The sequence below is a fragment of the Nomascus leucogenys genome, chromosome 11, assembly GCF_006542625.1.
Source record: "Nomascus leucogenys isolate Asia chromosome 11, Asia_NLE_v1, whole genome shotgun sequence".
Classification (NCBI taxonomy): Eukaryota; Metazoa; Chordata; class Mammalia; order Primates; family Hylobatidae; genus Nomascus; species Nomascus leucogenys.
Window position 1 is genome coordinate 117,029,182 of NC_044391.1, and position 19,994 is coordinate 117,049,175.

General features: G+C 51.8%; 1 protein-coding gene across 1 annotated transcript; it reads left to right on the plus strand.

Moving 5' to 3' along the window:
- The first annotated feature begins 2,170 nt into the window (after positions 1 to 2,170).
- Positions 2,171 to 19,678, plus strand: SLC51A (solute carrier family 51 alpha subunit). The gene is made up of 9 exons (XM_012510647.2): positions 2,171 to 2,417; positions 3,836 to 3,930; positions 12,943 to 13,097; positions 13,665 to 13,738; positions 14,123 to 14,281; positions 14,808 to 14,919; positions 15,934 to 16,080; positions 18,665 to 18,770; positions 19,308 to 19,678. The coding sequence occupies exons 1-9, from the start codon at positions 2,380 to 2,382 to the stop codon at positions 19,442 to 19,444; spliced, it is 1,023 nt and encodes a 340-aa protein (XP_012366101.2). The 5' UTR covers positions 2,171 to 2,379; the 3' UTR covers positions 19,445 to 19,678.
- Positions 19,679 to 19,994: the final 316 nt, after the last annotated feature.

Consider the following 19,994-nt stretch of genomic DNA (forward strand, 5'->3'; position numbering starts at 1 on the left):
CGCACGGAGGCCATGGAGTTCATTCCCTGAAGTACAAGATTGAAAGTGCGACGCTGCCTATCTTCATTTTTTCAAGGTCCTGTGATCAGTGGAAATGGCAATTTGTGTAAGATTTATAGTGGAATGCTGCTTATCTTAATTCTTTCACTGTCCTGCGATGAGCAGGTAAGAAAAAAAAAAGAAGAAAGAAAAAGTGTTGGGGGGAATGCATTAGCGGGGTTGGGAGCCGAGTCCCCTCCCTCCTCTGTCTCAATAAATGTCAAATGATGCTATCATATAATTTCGTGGGAAAAATAGGCCAAAGAAATGAAATTCAGAAGGACTTATTCTTTTTGGTTCTAAAAATCCGTTTCTGACAGCTGGCAGGCCTCAACTGCCAAGAGAAGAAGACCCTGGCGGCCACAGCTCATCCTCTCTGACCAAGTCTTAGCTGGGGATGGGCTGGCCTCCAGGCAGGGCCTCCCGCTGGCTGGATCCCGGGCCACACTGTACAGAAGACAACCCTTAGAGACCTTGGGTGGGGCAGAAGCCCCCTTTCCTCACTGACACCCTGCCGGTCTCTCCTGGGGTCTCCTAGTCTCTGCTGCCCAGTGGGGAAGCACCAGTCTCAGCCCAACCGTGGCCCCCTCGGCTCCCTCCTGCCCTTCCACCTTTCCTGCCGTTCCCCACTGTGTCCTGAAGTTTCTAAGAACATCCCCAGCGCCCTGTTGTCAGCTCTGGGAAGTCTAAAGTTCAGGGCTTTGGGTAATTAAACCCAAGGCCTCTCAGTGGGCTGGGGGTGAATGACCTGACGAACGTTCCTGCGGAGATGCTGGGAGGAAGCTGAGTCAGTCTGCGTCTTTGTCAGGGTGCGGCTGAGGCCAGTGACCCTCTGGGGGTCAGGGCCCTTGCCGGCCTCTTCCTTCCCTGACCTCCACCTTAGGAGGCAGCTGGTCCCTGAGATACCTGCCTCACGACATTGTCCTGTCCCAGGAACTGGACTTTAGGAGGAGGGGAAACTGGAGGGGGATCCAGCTTGACTCTTAGAAGAGACTTTGAGGTGTCTGGGGACAGGAGTGGGGAGTCCTCCGGGTACCCCATCAGGGACTGCTTCCACTGCTTGTATGGCCTCACCACCCCAGCATGGGGAGCCCCCTCTCCCTTCCCAGAATTGACCCTCTGCACCCTCTCCTGGGCCCTCTTCTCACTACCTCCAATCTCCACCATGCCCCAACAGAGCCCCTCCCCCAGGCCCCTTTGGCTGCTCTCCACACCCCATGGCTTTCTGTCTGACCTGGTTTCTTAACCTCTCCGGACCTCAGCCTCCTTATCTGTAAAATGGGAATAAGGATACTACTTTCCTTGTAACGCGGTGGTAAAGTTTAAATAAGCTAAGGAACACACTGCATGTCCTGCGGCCCCTGGCACACCAGACATGGTGACAGACGCTGGCTGCTGCTGCTCTGAGTTTATGCTTTCGTCAACTATGCAACCAAATTCTAAGGAAACTTCGTATGTGTCAGGTTCCGTGCCAGAACCTAGAGGTGCCACCGTGCCACAGCACAGGATGCTGTGTCTGGCTTCGAAGAGATTTCAATCTATTTGGAGAGAGAGAAAAGAGAAGCTATCAGCCAATAAAATCATTTGCAAGCCTGTAATTCAGCAGGTTTTCAAGACCTGTCAAATGCCCGGCAATCTCACTCTGCAACTCTGACTCTTAGATACAGCATCTTCCAGCCCAGCGCGGGGCTGGCCAAGCCCATCATCCAGATGTGATGAACTGGGGTTTGGGAAACCCACACCGGCCTCATCTGGCTTTTCCAGCCTGTCCTCCCTTCCACACATCAGGCCAACAGGGCCAAACACAGCCGAGGCCTCGGCCCTGAGCCTCCCCGCTGCGGAGCGCCCGAGCCTGAGTTCCAGCAGGTTCTTCAGGGGCTGCTGACCAGGCAGCACTGCGGTGAAGAGCGAGGACTTCGTCCCCAGCCCGGCCCAGGGCAGGGGCTTCGTGGGGAGCCCACCCCACCGCAGAAGGCTCCTGGAAGGGCAGGTGGACTCGCAACAAAATCCTACAGGAGGGGCCGGGCCAGAGGCAAGGGGCGGCCAAAGGCGCCTGTCCCAGAGGTGGGAGGGACCACACCTGGGGGCAGGGACGAGTCAGGCACAGGGAACTCCGCCAGCCTCGAGGATCAAATTCCTCCAGGGTGAACTCTGAGATAGAAAGTTGGCCCAGGAAGCTCAAGGAAGGAGCGTGGCCGAGGGGAAGACTGCAGCTCCGCTTGCCCCCACCCGGCCCAGGTGAGGCCAGCAGGAGCCACCCCGCCCCCGGCTGCCACCTGCCCGCCCCGCCGGCCCTTCCTCACCCCCGGTGCCTGCAGGATTGCTGGAGAGAACGCGGCGATGGAGCCGGGCAGGACCCAGATAAAGCTTGACCCCAGGTGAGTGAGGGCGGCGGGCCCTGGGCCGGTTGCTGAGCCGGGTGTCCCCTACCCCGCGGCCCGCCCTCCCTCCATCCCTCCCAGAGCCCTTCGGCTGCTGCACTCAGAATGACACAGGACTGAAGATGGCCTGGCTGTTCCTAGGTCCTTGGGCACAACGTGGGTTTGGGCCAGGGTGTGACACTTCAGGGCCTCGGCCTCGCCCCCCACGTGGGGAGAGAAAGATCCCAGAGCCGGGCCGTGGAAGGCACTGGCCGAGGAAATGGCAGCATCCCTGGCATCCCGTCCATCTGTGACGACTCACCCTTCCTCTGGGATCCGGCTCTTCCTCTCTGGCCAGTCCCTGGGCTGCGGCCCGAGGAGCGTGGAGAGAAGCCACGGTGGGCTCTTCAGGCACAGCAGCCAGGCACGCCCTGGCTAGGTGGCAGCTTGTCTCACTCCCCACCCGGGCCAGCTCTCCACTCCCTGTAAGAAAAGGGCTCAGAGGCCGGGCGCCTGGAATCCCAGCACTTTGGGAGGCTGAGGCGGGAGTGCAGGAGTTTGAGCCCAGTTCCAATTTGAGTCCAGGAGTTCGAGTCCAGTGTCTGAGGAACATGGAGAAATCCTGTCTCTACCAAAAATATAAAAAATTAGCCGGGCGTGGTGCACCTGTAGTCCCAGCTACTGGTGGGGATGGGGGTTGAGTAGATCACTTGAGCGCAGGAGGTCAAGGCTGCTTGTGTGAGCCAAGACAGACCACTGCACTCCAGCCTGGACAACAGAGCAAGACCTTGTCTCAAAAAGAAAAAAAAAGAAAGAAAAAGGAAGGGGAAGGAAGGAAAAGGGAAGGAAGGGGAAGGAAGGAAAAGGGGAAAGGAAGGGAAAGGAGAGGAGAAGGAAGGAAAGAAGAAGGAAGGAAGGAAGGAAGGAGAAGGGAAGGGGAAGGGAGAGAGAAAGAGAAAGAGAGAGAGAGGAAGGAAGAAGGGGAAGGGGAAAGGAGAAAGAGAAAGAGAGAAAGAGAAAGAGAGAGCGGAAGGAAGGAAGGAAGGAAGGAAGGAAGGAAGGAAGGAAGGAAGGAAAAGGGGAAAGGGAAGGGGAAAGGAGAGAGAGAAAGAGAGAGCGAAAGGAAGGAAGGAAAGAAAGAAAGAAGGAAGGAAGGAAGGAGAAGGGGAAGGGGAAGGGAGAGAGAAAGAGAAGAGAGAGAGAGGAAGGAAGGAAGGGGAAGGGGAAGGGAAAGAGAAAGAGAGAAAGAGAAAGAGAGAGAAGAAGGAAAAGAGAAGAGGGAAGGAAGGAAGGAAGGAAGGAAAGAGAGAGAGAGAAAGAGGCCCTGAGGGGAAATGGACAAAGTCCTGCACTCGGGAGTGATTGAGGGTCCAGTGTGCAACCCTCCCCCTTCCCCCAGCCCCCGTGGTTCTGAGCACAGGCTGTTGTCTCGCCAGGTACACAGCAGACCTTCTGGAGGTGCTGAAGACCAACTACGGCATCCCCTCCGCCTGCTTCTCTCAGCCTCCCACAGCAGCCCAACTCCTGAGAGGTGAGTGGGGACCCTCCCCAGAGGGAACTGAGAGGAGGGAAACCAGGATAGCTGAGTGGAGCTGGGGAGAGGCGGCCCTGAGCCAGTCCACCTGGGCAGCCGGGGAGAACCACTGGCCCGGTGTCTGTCATCATGGTTAAGGCCTTGGAGAAGGGCAATGCCTCAAGGAGTCAGTGGGTCCAAAGGGCTGCATGAGAGCCTGGCTCCGGAGAGCAACCCTCATGTTGGGCCTCCACAAAACTGGCCTCAAAGCTCATTCAAACTGCGGACACTGCGACCTGGGGCGCTTTTTCAGACCCCAGAGCCATCTGGGGACTCAAGATGGTGCCCAAGTGGTCCAAGCCCCATCGGGTCCCCTGGAGGACTGCACGGCATCCGCCCTGGACCCATGTCACTCTAGAGGGTGGTTACGGTGAGTGACGTGCTTCACACAGGTGAACCAGTTGTATTTGTTTTACGATCCAGCCTTTCTGAAAAACCTTTGTCCTCACTGGCGCATTCTGTTGTCGGGTTTTTGTGTGTGTTTTTGTGGGTATTTGCCTCATTCCACCCCTGAGCTCTCAGATGGACAGATGGGATTCAAAAACCTGTTCTACAGTGTTTATTGTAGTGGAGTGATTGGTTTGCAATAATAAGTCATAATTTTCCACTGAAGGGGGGTGTGGGGACCCCCGAGACCAGCTCGAGTTCAGTTGTTGGAAGAAGTCCTTGACCGGAAATTTTACCTTTGCGTTTTGTCGCTCTGTTTCCTGAAGATAACTTGGGGGTGCTCCCGGTCGTCCTTGGATCCCACCCATTCTTTCGCTTTAAGAAAAAAACAAGTAATTGTGGGGGAGGTCTCTGTTTTGCAGCTCCCCTTTTGCAAGAAGCACTTTTTCTGAATAAAACAGTAATTAAAAAAAAAAAAACATAGGTGAACCTGCAAAAGTCCTCTCAGTGTTGGCCAACAAGATTCTATTACTGAATTACTTTTGAAAGTGAAAAGCATTGGCTGGGCGCGGTGGCTCAAGCCTGTAATCCCTGCACTTTGGGAGGCCGAGGTGGGCGGATCACTTGAAGCCAGAAGTTGGAGACCAGCCTGGCCAACATGGTGAAACCCCATCTCTACTGAAAATACAAAAATTAGCCGGGCATGGTGGCGTGCACCTGTAATCCCAGCTACTCGGGAGGCTGAGGCAGGAGAATCGCTTGAATTTGGAAGGTGGAGGTTGCAGTGAGCCGAGATCATGCCATTGCACTCCAGCCTGGGCAACAGAGTGAGTGAGACTCCATCTCAAAAAGAAAAGAAAAGAAAAAGAAAGTGAAAGGCATAGGATGGGGCTCAACGTATTCCCCAGACACCAAAAACATTGAGAATCACAGCCCGAGCATGCTTAGAGAAAATGTGGCTCACGCCTGCATTTTGTTTTGTTTTCCTGCTGCATATTGACTACCCGTGAAATGTTGGATACAAGTCTGTGTCTCTGTAGCACATTCAATGCGTTTCCCAGGCAACAGGAAGCTCTCAGTATGCGTTCCCACGCAGACGTGGGCGTGTCCTTGGGCTGTGTATGGCTTCATTTCAGATGATCTGAACCAGAGCGGTTGCCAACTGCCAGTGTTCGGAGATGCCTGGTGACCACCTGTGGTTAGTGGCAGAGGTGGCTGCTACATCCAGTTCCAGGAACCTCCTGTTGAGAGAGTGCAGCTGGTGGCACAAGCCTTCCCTTACACAGCAGCTCTCCCCCCAGGGAACATTGGGCAGCGTCCGGAGACTGTTCCGGTTGCCACACTGGAAGGTGCTACTGGCATCTCGTGGTCAGAGGCCAGGAAAGCTGCTAAACTTCCTACAGTGCACAGGAAGAGCCCCCACAAAAAGATTATTCAGGCCGAAATGTTAATGGTGCTCAGGTCGAGAAAACTTGCCTTACACAATGAAAACGGTCCTCACGTTGCTTTGCTTCAAAACGTGCAGAGAGAAACCCCAAGGCTGTTCAGAACAGGCCATTCTGGGTCTGCTCATCCAGCAAGCCTCGCTGTGGGCAGAGTGGGGAGGGTTTGGCCAGCGGGCCCTCCTGGGACAGGGAAGCTGAGAGGATGCGTCGGGGGCGCCCCAGGCCCAGGGGAGCGAGTTCTGGCAGGATTCAAGGATCCCGGTGGAAGAGCAGGGGACAATTGAGAGGGCTGGGCAGGTGAGGTGAGGCCTGATGCGTGCTGGGCTGGCAGAGGAGCTGTACTTTATCCCACAGAGAGAAGGAGCTGGTGAGGGCTCTGAGACTGGGAGCGGCTGGATGAAAGTAGTGCTTCACGGCCGTTAATTAGTCATCAGGATGGACTGCAGGGGAGGAACCTTAAGGAGCAGGGATGTGGCCGGACATGGTGGCTCATGCCTGTAATCCCAGCACTTTGGGAGGCTGAGGCAGGTGGATCATTTGCGGTCAAGAGTTCAAGATCAGCCTGGCCAACATAGTGAAACCCCGTCTCTACCGAAAATACAAAAATTAGCCGGGCATGGTGGCACATGCCTGTAGTCCCAGCTACTCGGGAGGCTGAGGCAGGAGAATCGCTTGAACCCGGGAGGCAGAGGTTGCAGTGAGCCGAGATCGCACCATTGCACTCCAGCCTGGGTGACAGAACAAGACTCCGTCTCAACAATAGCAAAAAATAGGCAGGGATGTAAATGAGAGGTTGTTGCCCCGGCCTGGCATACGGGAAAAGAGTCTGAGGCAGGGCAGTGGCAGGGAAAGAAGAGGAAGGGTTGGGAAACAGGCAGTTCAAAGAAAGAGCAGGCAATCTGGTAAAGACCTAGGTGTGTAAGTGCTGGTTCTGGGCAACGGTGACAGCACGGACAGAAATAGGAGAAGCAGGAAGAAGTGCCTCCGGGAGGCCGTGGCGAAACTCCTTCCTAGCGTCATTTGTAAACTCTGTTGTTCCTTAATCTTTTTTTTTTTTTTGAGACAGGGTCTAGCTCTGTCACCCAGGCTGGAGCGCAGTGGTGCAATCTTGGCTCACCCCAACCTCCACCTGCTGGGCTCAGGTGATCCTCCCACCTCAGCCTCCCAAGTAGCTGGGACCACAGGCACATGCCACCAAGCCTGGCTAATTTTTGTATTTTTTTGTAGAGACGGAGTTTCTCCATGTTGCCCAGGCTGGTCTCAATCTTAAAATTAAATGCTAAGAAAACTATTTCAGGCCAGTCATGGTGGCCCAGGCTGCAACCCCAGGAGGTCAAGGTTGCAGTGAGCTATGATTGTACCACCAGCCTCAGCCTGGGCAACAGACCGAAACCCTGTCTCAATTTAAAAAAAAAAAAAAAAAAAAAAAAAAGGAAAAGAAAAAAAGAGAGAGACAGAAAAGCTATTATTCTAGAAGAATGATTGAATCAATTTTTTTTTTTTTTTTTAATCACGGCTCACGGCAGCTCGAGCTCTGGGCTCAAGTGATCCTCCCACCTCATCCTCTCGAGTAGGTGGGACTGCAGGCACACACCACCATGCCTGGGCTAACTTTCAATTTTTGTAGAGACAGAGTCTCACTTTGTTGCCCAGGCTGATCTCAAACACCCCGGCTCAAGCGATCCTCCTGCCTCGGCCTCCTGAAGTGCTGGGATTACAGGCGTGAACCACTGTGCCCAGCCTTAAAGCTACTTTTTCTTGAACAAATACTACATGCCAGGTGCTTTGCTAAGAAGCTTGAGGAGAGGATAAGTAACCTGTCTATGGTCATAGAGCTATTAGTAAGTGGCATTTTACTTTGTTTTTGTTTGTTTGTTTGTTTTAGAGACAGAGTCTCACTTTGTCGCCCAGGCTGGAGTGCAGTGGCGCGAAATCGGCTCACTGCAAGCTCTGCCCTCTGGGTTCACGCCATTCTCCTGCCTCAGCCTCCCAAGTAGCTGGGACCACAGGCGCCCGCCACCACGCCCGGCTGATTTTTTGTGTATTTTTTAGTAGAGACGGGGTTTCACCGTGTTAGCCAGGATGGTCTCGATCTCCTGACCTCGTGATCCGCCCGCCTCGGCCTCCCAAAGTGCTGGGATTACAGGCGTGAGCCACCGCGCCCAGCCTGGCATTTTACGTTGAATTCAAGTGTCTGACTCCAACGTGCTATACTGTGCTCCTAACCTCCTGGAAGCAAATATGCAATCATGGAAATAATTTTTGGTTAGAAAGCTGGGATTATGGGTGATTACTCTTTTTTCACATTCTTATTTAATGTTCTTGTTTTCATTATTTTAAAAAGTAATCTGTGCTATTCCAGAGACAGCGGGAAATTTAATAGTTGCAATAAGTATGATTATATTCAAAATGGTCAACTAGACAAGCATTTCCCAAAGTCTCGGACTCTTAATCCCAAGGAGTCCTTCATGGAAACAGAGTTCTGTAGGAAGTTAAGTTTTGTGACCAGGCGCGGTGGCTCATGCCTGTAATCCCAGCACTTTGGAAGGCCGAGGCTGGTGGATCACTTGAGGTCAGGAGTTCAAGACCAGCCTGCCCAACATGGTGAAACCCTATCTCTACTTAAAATACAAAAATTAGCTGGGCGTGGTGGTGGGAACCTGTAATCCCAGCTACCTGGGAGGCGGAGGCAGGAGAATTGCTTGAATCCACGAGAGGCAGAGGTTGCAGTGAGCCGAGATCGCACCACTGCACTCCAGCCTGGCGACAGAGTGAGACTCCATCTCAAAAAAAAAAAAAAAAAAGAAAGTTAAAGTTAAGTTTTGTAAAAGGTGCATTCTAGACCCTCCTTTTGGAAATTTACAATGTAAACTAGCAGATTAAAATTTTCAGTATGCTCTGCAGAAATCATATTTAACTTTAATGCATTTCCAAAAATTCTTTAGTCATGGCATACTTTTGTCCCATAGTATCCATTTAGATGCACTTTTGGGGAAATTGAGTTCAACCAGAAAAGAAGAGGCCGTCTCCTAAGAAGATAGTTTGATGGACAGGCCCAGTATCGGGCTACGGATGCCAAGGAACTTTTCCTTTCCTAATTAAGTACCAAAGGCAGCAGTTAGAAGACGCCGCAAAACCGTTTGTGTTGAACAGTCAGAATCTGCCCCACCCTCACCTTCATAAATGGAACGGCCCTCCCAGGGTTGCCGTTGATAATCTCTCCCATATCCGCGAGTACACACACCTGGAGTCACTGTAATGGTTAATGAGAGTGTGGGCTTAGCGTCACGAATCCCTGCGTTTAAATCTTCGCTCCTTCACTTCCAGGCTGTGTGACCCTGGGAGACGTGCTTCCTTCTCTGAGCCTCGTTTCCTGAAAAAGTCTGTAAAATGCAGATGATGATAGGAATTCTCATAGGTTATTTCTCTCATTCAACAAATAGTTACAGAGCCGTTACCCCTCCGGGCGTTTGAGAACAGAGCACAAGCTTGGCGAGGTCCCTGCCTCCGTGGAGTGTGCACCACAAGGCGGGGAGCTGACAGTAAACAGCTCTGCAAATACAAGTAGCCCTGATGTGGGCGGAAGGAGGACGTAACGTCACCCGGAATGGAGATTTTCACGGAGCAGGGAGCAGTTAGAGAAATGAAGACTGGGAAAGACTGGGTTGGTGGCGTGTGAAAGGGCAGTTTTTACGCTCTCCATGGGCTGTTGAGGACACGGGGCTGGGGGTAAGAGAGGCTCTAGCAGTGACCCCCGCTTCCCAACCACAGAACATTGGTTTTGGAAAACCACCTGCATTAATGTTGGCTTTTTCCTGTCTGGACTTTGCCTATTGCCTGAATTTTTTTAATTAAACATTTCTATTATAAAAATCATTCAGGTTTAGTTAAAAAAAAAAAAAAGAAAGAAAGAAAATACAGAACAGTAAAAAGAGAAAAAAATCATCTACAGTCCCACCCAGAGACAGGCACGGCAAATATCTTAGTGTAATTTCCTTTTTTCATGCCTTTTTTTTTTTTTTTGAGACAGAGTCTGGCTGTGTTGCCCAGGCTGGAGTGCAGTGGTGTGATCTCAGCTCACTGCAACCTCCACCTCCCAGTTCAAACAATTCTCCTGCCTCAGCCTTTCAAGTAGCTGGGACTACAGGTGCACGCCACCACGCCTGGCTAATTTTTGTATTTTTGGTAAAGATGGGGTTTCACCATGTTGGCCAGGGTGGTCTCAAACTCCTGACCTCAAATGATCCACCTGCCTTGGCCTCCCAAAGTGCTGGGATTACAGGCGTGAGCCACTGTTCCCAGCCCTTTCTCTATGCTTTTAACATTTGTAGAAATCATACTATTCCTATAATTTTATGTTCTGTTTTTGTAAGCATAACACAAAATAAATTTTTCACATCATTGTGTATGTGGAAAAATATGTTCTTTTCTAAAAAAAGGCTTATTTTCTTATAAAATACATATTCATTATAGAATAATTGGAAAAGAAAGACACTAGGGATTTTCGCACACAGAGAAAAGGCCATGCGAGGACACAGTAGAAACGTGGTTTTCGGCCGGACCCGGTGGCTCACGCCTGTCATCCCAACACTGGGAGGCCGAGGCAGGCGATCAGTTGAGGTCAGGAGTTCAAGACCAGCCTGGCCAACATGGTGAAAACCGTCTCTACTAGCTGGGCGTGGTGACAGGTGCCTGTAGTCCCAGCTACTTGGGAGGCTGAGGCAGGAGAATCGCTTAAATCTGGGAGGTGGAGGCTGCCGTGAGCTAAGATCAGGCCACTGCACTCCAGCCTGGGCGACAAGAGTGAAACTTCGTTGAAAAAAGAGAAGGGGAGGGGAGGGGAGGGGGAGGGGAGGAGATGGGAGGGGAAGAGAGGGGAGAGGGGAGGGCAGGGGAGGGGGAGAGGAGGGGAGGAGAGGGGAGGAGAGAGGAGTTGTCTGCAAGGGGAGGAGAGAGGAGTTGTCTGCAAGGGGAGGAGAGAGGAGTTGTCTGCAAGTGGAGGAGAGAGGCCTCAGGAGAAATCAAACCTGCTGACACCTTGATCTTGAACTTCTAGCCTCCAAAACTATGAGAAAATAAATTTAAGTTGTTTAATTAAGAAAAAAAGTGAATACTCAGAAAAGATAGAAAAAAGTAAGAAGACAGAAAAGAAGACACAAATCATCCATAGTCCCATCACCCGAACATAAGCATTGCTAACTTTTTTCAGTATTATAGGTATTTTCATTTTTTTTTTTTTCACCCAGGCTGGAGTGCAGTGGTGTGGTCCTGGTTCACTACAGCCTTCACCTCTCCCCAGGTAGCTGGGACCACAGGCAGGCGCCACCACACCTGGCTAATTTCTGTATTTTTAGTAGAGGTGGGGTTTCGCTATGTTGGCCAGGCTGGTCTTGGACTCCTGGCCTCAAGTGATCTGCCCACCTCGGCCTCCCAAAGTGCTGGGAGTACTGGTGTGAGCCACCGTGCTCGGCCGAGGGCCAGTGTATTTTTTGACAGATTCACCCATTGTCCTGGTTGGTCCTGTGGTGCCACCAGGTGCAACTGACCGAGACAACAGCTCCAGCTCCAGTCTGTGCCGTGGCCACCTTTCTCCCTGTTTTGGTTTCTGCAGTCGTATTGCTCCCACTGAGCTGCCCTCATGTTCCTTAGTCGCCACAACACAGAGCAGACTAGCCAATCCCTTCCCCGTGCTCACCCTGCAAGGCAACAGGACAATGACTGGAGTGCGGCAGTTTTCTCCCTTTCTTCCTCTTATCTAGCCCAGTAGGAGGTGCAAAGGAGGGTCCAATAACTAGAAAAGACACTTAGATAAATGACCACAGGGTCACTAAGGACCCAGAACCCTTTGTTTAAAACTAACGGCTGCAATAATGAATCACGTTTGTTCGGAAACACATATTGTGACTATATTCATTTTTTTCTGTTAGCAATGGTGAGGCCAGATGAGGTCTATCAGTATTTGTCAAAGTGTTTGCTAGCCTCCGACCACTATCAGGTGAACTTGTTAAAAATGCAGATGACAGGGCCCATCTCACATTGCACACGTCTGAAGGCAGGGCCTGGGCAGCTAGCTGCTTTTTAACAACTCCCAAAATGATTGCAATATCCACGAAAGTTTGAGAACCTTGGACTATAGTTCATGTAAGACCAAGCATGAGGCCAGCGTGCATCAGGTGTCCTTGGGGTTTTTATTTGATCCATTTCTCTTTTGTTGAAGATCCCCCCTGGCCGAGTGTGGTGGCTCAAGTCTGTAATCCCAGCACTTTGGGAGGCCAAGGTGGGAGGACTGCTTAAGCCTAGGAGTTTGAAACCAGTCTGGGGGCATAGTGAGAGCCCATCTCTATAGAAATTTTTAAAAACTAGCCGGCCTTGGTGGTGGCCTGTAGTCCCAGGCTACTTGGGAGGCTGAGGTTGGAGGATGGTTTGAACCCGAAAGGTCAAGGTTGCAGTGAGCCATGATCGCACCACTGCCCTCCAGCCTGGGTGACAGAGTGAGACCCTGTCCTCCTCCCCACAAAAAAGTTCCCTCCTAATGTCCTGGTTTCACCATATAATTTTGGTGAAATCAACTTAAACAGCTCCAGAATGTCCCGTAAATTATGTTCAGCTTCAATTATGTTAATTGATCTACATTTGCTAGTGCAGCACCTGGCACTGGAGATAGAAAAGTGAATTGGGGTCGGGCACGGGGGCTCAGGCCTGTAATCCCAGCACTTTGCAGGGCCAAGGCAAGTGGATCACTTGAGGTCAGGAGTTCGAGACCATCCTGGCCAACATGGAGAAAACTATCTCTACTAAAAATACAAAAATTAGCCGGGCGTGGTGGTGGGCGTCTGTAATCCCAGCTACTTGGGAGGCTGAGGCAGGAGAATCACTTAAACCCGGGAGGTGGAGGTTGCGGTGAGCCGAGTTCACACCACTGCACTCCAGCCTGGGCAACAGAGTGAGGCTCCGTCTTAAAAAAAAAAAAAAAAAAAAAGCACGACTATTTCTTAGTCACGTTGAATACTCTAGGCCTGAAAAACCCTCATTCCTGTGCACGGGTGAGACCCAGTAAGGCAATTTCGATCCGAGGGAATAAGCCCGGGCCTTCTCCCCTCAGCCCCAGTCGTCAGCTCTCTGCCTTCTCCTCCTTTAGCCCTGGGCCCTGTGGAACTTGCCCTCACCAGCATCATGACCCTGCTGGCACTGGGCTCCGTTGCCATCTTCCTGGAGGATGCCGTCTACCTGTACAAGAACACGCTTTGCCCCATCAAGAGGCGGACTCTGCTCTGGAATAGCTCGGCACCCACGGTGAGGCCCCTGGAGCTGCCCTGTGGGGGGAACTGAAAAGAAGGCAGAGACCAATGTGAGAATTCCTCTCAACTCAGCACGTCACTTCAGCAAAGAGTGTCTGTCCTGCCACGACCCGCTGAGGGCGGAGGTTTGCAATCTCATCTCCCCTTGCAGTTAGGATCCTCTGCTCGGAAGGCTGTGGGGTGCAGTGTTTGAATTCTAAGGACTGCGGAGACAGCTGGAGACCCGCTGAGCCCTCCAGCCGCCTCACTCACTGCTGCCCGCCACAGTCTTGCCATTAAAAGAGCTTCCTTCCCGTAGAGGCAGCTGCGGTTCCTCAGAGTGTGGGGGAAAGTCTCATCCCACAGGGTCACACTCAGCTCCACCCTTATGCCGAGGCTTCTGAAACGCCCTCCCACAGGTCCTTGGTTTGCTGGATTTAATTAGTTGTTTTTCCAGCTGGCAACGTTGAAGGAACGCTGCCTCAAATGTGTGGGTTTGGCCTCCTGTGCCCTCGCCACGAAAGCTTTCCGGAGCCTCAGGGTCTCCCTGCCGCCCTCATCTGCTCCTGCCCCTTCTGAGCAGGTGGTGTCTGTGCTGTGCTGCTTTGGTCTCTGGATCCCTCGTTCCCTGGTGCTGGTGGAAATGACCATCACCTCGTGAGTGCCCTGCCTCACCCCACCTCCAAGGGCCCCTCTGCTCCCGCTCACCAGGACTCCAGAGTCTGTGTCCTTGATCCCGGCTGACCAGCTTGTGCCAGTTCGGGGCTCTTGCGCTCCTGGTTCTGCTCAGGGGATGCCTCCTTTTGGCATCTGGCACATTCCTCAGCAGCCCTTTGTTCCCACAGTCTGAAATGCCCCCTCTCCCAGTCCTGCGGGCCGTCTCCTCTCCCTCGCTCCTCTTGGGTCACACACCCAGAACGCCCAGCCCTAGCTCTTCCCCTCAGTAAGCCCCGCCTCTCCCTGCCATCTTTCTCTCTGGCAGCAAAGGGGTGTCCCTGCAGCGTGCCCCGAACTCGTAGGCCCACTCCTCTCCCATCCCAGGTTTTATGCCGTGTGCTTTTACCTGCTGATGCTGGTCATGGTGGAAGGCTTTGGGGGGAAGGAGGCGGTGCTGAGGACGCTGAGGGACACCCCGATGATGGTCCACACAGGCCCCTGCTGCTGCTGCTGCCCCTGCTGTCCGCGGCTGCTGCTCACCAGGTGAGGCGGGGCCAAGGTGCCTCCTCCAGGAGCCGGGGAGCCTCTTCTGGCCCCTTCCCAGGAGCGTCTCCTGGCCCCCAGCCCCCTTCAAGGCTCTGGGAATTGGGTGGGCGTCCCACAGCCGGGACCCACGGGCACCAGCCTCAGGGGACAGGGGAGCAGAGGAAGGAGAGCTCCTAAATTCTCATCACTGAACTTCACTGCACCCTGCAAGCCTTAGCCACACGGAGAAAACTGGACTTGGGGCCATTCGCTTGCCCCTTCTGCCCACTTTGGTGAATGAGGTTGAGGTCACACTCCCAGACCTCGCTCCAAAGACAGCGTTCTGGTCTGGAGGTGAGTGGGAGACTAAGAGGGTTCCCAGTACTCTCAACATTCTGGTTTTTTCCTCGTCCCCATACACTTAACCTGAGTGGTGTTTATGACGGCAGCCAAGCCTCAGCCCAGGAGCCCAGTGAGGAGCCGGGGGGTCTTCCTGGGGCAGGCGGTTTGTGGGCCCATGTTCCTAACCCTCTTCCTCACTCAGGAAGAAGCTTCAGCTGCTGCTGTTGGGCCCTTTCCAATACGCCTTCTTGAAGATAACGCTGACCCTGGTGGGCCTGTTTCTCATCCCCGACGGCATCTATGACCCGGCAGATGTAAGCCAGGAGTGAGGGACAGCACAGTCCAAGACTCATTTAGTACCTTTGTGTTTAAAAGCAATCACCAGAGCCAACATCCCTTGACAGAGGGCCCCAGAAAAGGGAGGCTGTGGGAAAACAGAGGCTCAGGGACTGCCAGGGAGAGGAAAGAACAATAGGCCAGGCTCTAGGGCTTTTTCATTACCTTTCCTGCCATGGGAGAGGAGAGATCAAAGGAAGCACTGGGTGCCATGATGCATGCCTGTGATCCCAATGGCTCACGAGGCCGAGGTGGGAGGCTTGCTCAAGAGTGGGAGTTCAAGACCAGCCTGGACAATATAGTGAGACACCATTTCTAAAAATGTTTTTAAAATTAGGCTGGGCATGGTGGCTCACACCTGTAATCCCTGCACTTTGGAAGGCTGAGGTGGGAGGATCACTTGAAGCCAAGAGTTTGAGACCAGCTTGGGCAACATAGTGAGATCCCATCTCTTTTTGTTTTGTTTTCTTTTTTGAGATGGAGTCTCTCTTTTGTCGCCCAGGCTGGAGTGCAATAGCGCGATCTCGGCTCACTGCAACCTCCACCTCCTGGGTTCAAGCGATTCTCCTGCTTCAGCCTCCCGAGTAGCTGGGATTACAGGCATGCACCACCACGCCTGGCTAATTTTGTATTTTTAGTAGAGACAGGGTTTCTCCATGTTGGTCAGGCTGGTCTCGAACTCCTGACCTCAGGTGACCCGCCTGCCTCTGCCTCCCAAAGTGCTGGGATTATAGGCGTGAGCCACCACGCCCGGCCCATCTCTATTATTTGAAAAAACAAAACAAAAAAAAGTTAGCTGGGAATGGTGGTATGCACCTGTAGTCCCAGCTACTCAGGAGCCTGAAGCGAGGGCATCACTGGAGCCAGGAGTGTGATGCTGCAGTGAGCTACGATTGCACTTTCAGCTGGGCGACAGAGTGACACCATCTCTTGAGAGGGAGAGAGAGAGAGAGAGCTTGCCTGCCTCACTGACTACTTTCTGTTGCCACCAGATTTCTGAGGGGAGCACAGCTCTATGGATCAACACTTTCCTCGGCGTGTCCACACTGCTGGCTCTCTGGACCCTGGGCATCGTTTCCCGTCAAGCCAGGCTACACCTGGGTGAGCAGAACATGGGAGCCAAATTTGCTCTGTTCCAGGTAACTATACCCTGGGAGAGAAAAGATGTTTCATGACTGAGCTACAGATAGTTGGGGTGAGTGAGTGAGTGAGGGTGAGTGAGGGTTAGTGAGTGAGGGTGAGTGAGGGTTAGTGAGTGAGGGTGAGGGTGAGTGAGTGAGGGTGAGTGAAGGTGAGTGAGGGTGAGTGAGTGTTAGTGACGGTGAGTGAATGAGGGTTAGTGAGGGTGAGTGAGTGAGGGTGAGTGAGGGTTAGTGAGTGAGGGTGAGTGAGGGTTAGTGAGTGAGGGTGAGTGAGTGAGGGTGAGTGAGTGAGGCCAATAAAGGCTAAAAGTGGGCCTGGGAATCTTTTTCACAAGCCTCAGCCTTTATGAGATCTGGAAAATGACTCCTGTGCTTCCCGCTTTTGTCTTTCTGTGCTGGAATTGTTTCCCAGGGCTGCCATGACAAAATACCACAAACCAGATGGCTTAAAACAACAGACATGTCTTGTCTCATTGTGCTGGAGGCTAGAAGTCCACAGTCAAGGAGCTAGCAGGGCCGTGCTCCCTTTGAGCCCTGCAGGGGGTCCCAGCCTCTCCCTAGTTTCCGGTGGTTGCCAGCAGTCCTGGACCATCCTTGACCAGCATTTGCGTCACTCCAATTTCTGCCTCCATTATCTCATTATATTCTCCCCTTGTGTTTCTGTGTGTCTTCTATTTTTTTTTTTTTTTTTTGAGACGGAGTCTTGCTGTGTTGCCCAGGCTGGAGAGCAGTGGTGCCATCTCGGGTTAAGCAATTCTCTTGCCTCAGCCTCCCGAGTAGCTGGGATTACAGGCATGTACCGTCACACCCGGCTAATTTTGCATTTTTAGTAGAGACAGAGTTTCGCTATGTTGGCCAGGCTGGTCTCAAACTCCTGACCCCAGGTGATCCAGCCGCCTCCGCCTCCCAAAGTGTTGGGATTACAGGCGTGAGCCACTATGCCCCTCCGTCTCATCTATTTTTTGGACACCAGTCAAATTGGATTAAGGGCCCACCCTATTCCATTATGACCTCATCTTAACTAATTACATTTGTAACAAACTGTTCTTAAATAAGGTCACGAGTACTGGGGGGCAGGACTTCAACATAGCTTTTTGGGGGACACGATTTAACCTGTAACACGTGTGTGAACAAAGTTGACATTTGTCTCCTTGCTTCTTCCTTTCCTCTTCTACCTATGACTTCCTCAAATCCTATAATCCATCAACGCCAGCAGCAGCATTAGCATCAGCTACAGGAACTGCCTACGCCATGTGTCAGGCACGTTCACACATTACACTTACATTTTCACAACCCCAGGAGTCATTATTCCCATTTTACAAAGGAAGAAACAGACGCAGAGATGTTCTTGCTCAAAGGCACATAAGGGATGGGGCTAGAATTTATACCCAGGTATGTCTGACTCCTCCACACATCTGTCTTCTCCTTACCCTGCCCTTCATCTTCACACCACTTCTGAAAATTCTCTCAAAGGCATGTTGGCCCACCTTCTACACGCTGCATTCTCTAACCCCAAAGATGACTTTTCCACCAAATGCAATGACTTCTAACCCAGTCTTGCTCTCCTTCTCTCTCCATCCTGTCTCCTTGCTAGTCTTCTACTCCCAAGGCATAATGACTGCCCTACAGTTAACAGAGTGAGTTCACGTGCATTCTCATTTGATCTACGTACATGCCTCCCAAACGTGAACTTCCAGGCACATAGGAGGTAGAATGGAAGGGGCTATGGGAACAGAGACAGAAGTGCCCGGAATGAGTCAGGGACTGAAGGGGCAGAAAGGTTCTGGATCCCAGAAGTACTTGAGACCAGGCCGAAAGATAAAAGCGGTGTGATGGCCAAGCCTGCCCATGGTTCATGTGGGGGAGCCTGGGCGAGCCACGCCAGCCTTGAAGAAGCTGAGGCTTCCACACAGTACTCAGGGAGGGCAATACTAAGATCAATGGTGCTTCCAGGGCTTCTGGACAGTGATCTTCTTCTTCTCCCCTTTCGCCTTCTTTCTTTATTCTGGTGAAATAGTGATAAAATTTGCCCTGTTAATGATTTTGAAGTGTCAGGTTCTGTGGCGTTAAGTACATTCACATCGTTGCACTACCATTACCACTGTCCATCTCCAAGCACCCATTAAACACATTCCCCATTGCCCTCTCCCCGCAGTCCCTGGGATGGCAGAGTTTTCAAAGGGCATTTTAATGGTTAATTGTCCATTATTCTAGGAGCAGGGGCCTCAGGCACTTGAGCTGGATGGAATGACTCTTCTCTAATCACCCATCTTTTTATCCATTAAGTGCTCATTGGTAGCCATGGCTGAGAAAGGGAATTAAAAATGAACCCTTTAATCAGTTCTTATATCTTGTCAGAAACTCTAATAAACTATTGGGTAGAAAATGAGAATGTCATTTGCCTAAAGATGAAAATCCCACAGATTTTTAATGAAGTGAGAGCCTCAACCCTCTGTGACTGCACAGATCTGACAGCGGGTGGAATCTGCCCAGCGGAAGGGCAAGGCCCAGGAGTGGGCTGGCTGCGTTCTGTGCCGTGAGGGCAGGCCCAGCCCACCCTTGCCTCTCTTTTATGCCGCAGGTTCTCCTCATCCTGACTGCCCTACAGCCCTCCATCTTCTCAGTCTTGGCCAACGGCGGGCAGATTGCTTGTTCGCCTCCCTATTCCTCTAAAACCAGGTCTCAAGGTGAGCACGTTAAGCCTCCTGTCCCATCGTGGGATGGATGAGACGGGGAGAGTCAGGAAAGAAGGGGCCTCAGAACAGACATTAGGCCGGCCTGACTTCTGCTCAGAGTGTTCAGAAGGGATCTTCAGGAAATCCCAACAGAGTCTTTAAGGAAATTGTGACCTCTCTGATCACACAGAAGAGAAGTGAAACCCCACAGCTTGAGGCCAGCCCTGAGGGCCAACCCAAGAAGCCATGGGTTCAGTCCTCAGCTCCTGGGAGAGGAATGGGAATGGTTAAAAAGCAGAAGCCCATGTTGATTGAACACACGAGAAATGGACTTTAATGCCAGCCTCAGAGCACAGAAGTAGACAGCTAAGTTCCGATTCTGGCTCTACCATTAACCCGCTATGTTATTTATGACAATTTTGTATCCCAAAGTCCTAGTTTGGGGATAAGCTGGAGAAAGTGTTGCTCAACTCCTGTGCCAGGGCTGCTAGTAAAATACCACCTCTGTAACTCAGCATAACCTACGCTGTATTTCACCCCACACTGCAGTGATGAATTGCCACCTCCTCATACCGGAGACTTTTCTAATGACTGTGCTGACACGAATGTACTACCGAAGGAAAGACCACAAGGTTGGGTATGAAACGTTCTCTTCTCCAGACCTGGACTTGAACCTCAAAGCCTAAGGTGGATGGCTTGGACAATGAAAGGACGCTGTACTCATTAGAATACAAGATTTCTTTACTGTCCCTCAACCTTGACCAAATGGGGAGCATTCCCCCTTGTCAACACAAGCTGGCAGATTACATTTGACTCCACAGGTGAAGGTGAACAATGTTAGGATAAAATTGCTTTGGATCTTGCCTGGGGAAGGTGTTTTAAGTTTCGTAATAAACAAGATGACGTCTGAAAATGTGTAACTGGGCACCTTGCCTCTGTCCATGTCACTATTAGCCCTTCAAGGTTGTATATTGCTGGCTGGGTGTGGCAGCTCATGCCTGCTATCCCAGCACTTTGGGAGCCTGAGGCAGGAGGATCACTTGAGCCCAGGAGGTTGAGGCTGCAGTGAGCGATGGCTGTGCCATACACTCCGGCCTGGGTGATACAGCCAGACGCCGTCTCTGGAAAAAAAATAAAAGCTTACTGAGCTTTCCTAAAGCAGATGAAAAGAAGAGTAGATAGTATTGTGTCTGGCAGAAGAAAAGGAGAACTTGGTGAGGCGAAATAGCACCAGCC

Coding starts and splice junctions, on each gene's coding strand:
- SLC51A (XM_012510647.2), top strand. CDS start 2,380: ATGGAGCCGGGCAGGACCCAGATAAAGCTTGACCCCAG. Junction 14,920..15,933: donor GCATCTATGACCCGGCAGAT/GTAAGCCAGGAG, acceptor TGTTGCCACCAG/ATTTCTGAGGGGAGCACAGC. Junction 18,771..19,307: donor CTCTAAAACCAGGTCTCAAG/GTGAGCACGTTA, acceptor CCCACACTGCAG/TGATGAATTGCCACCTCCTC.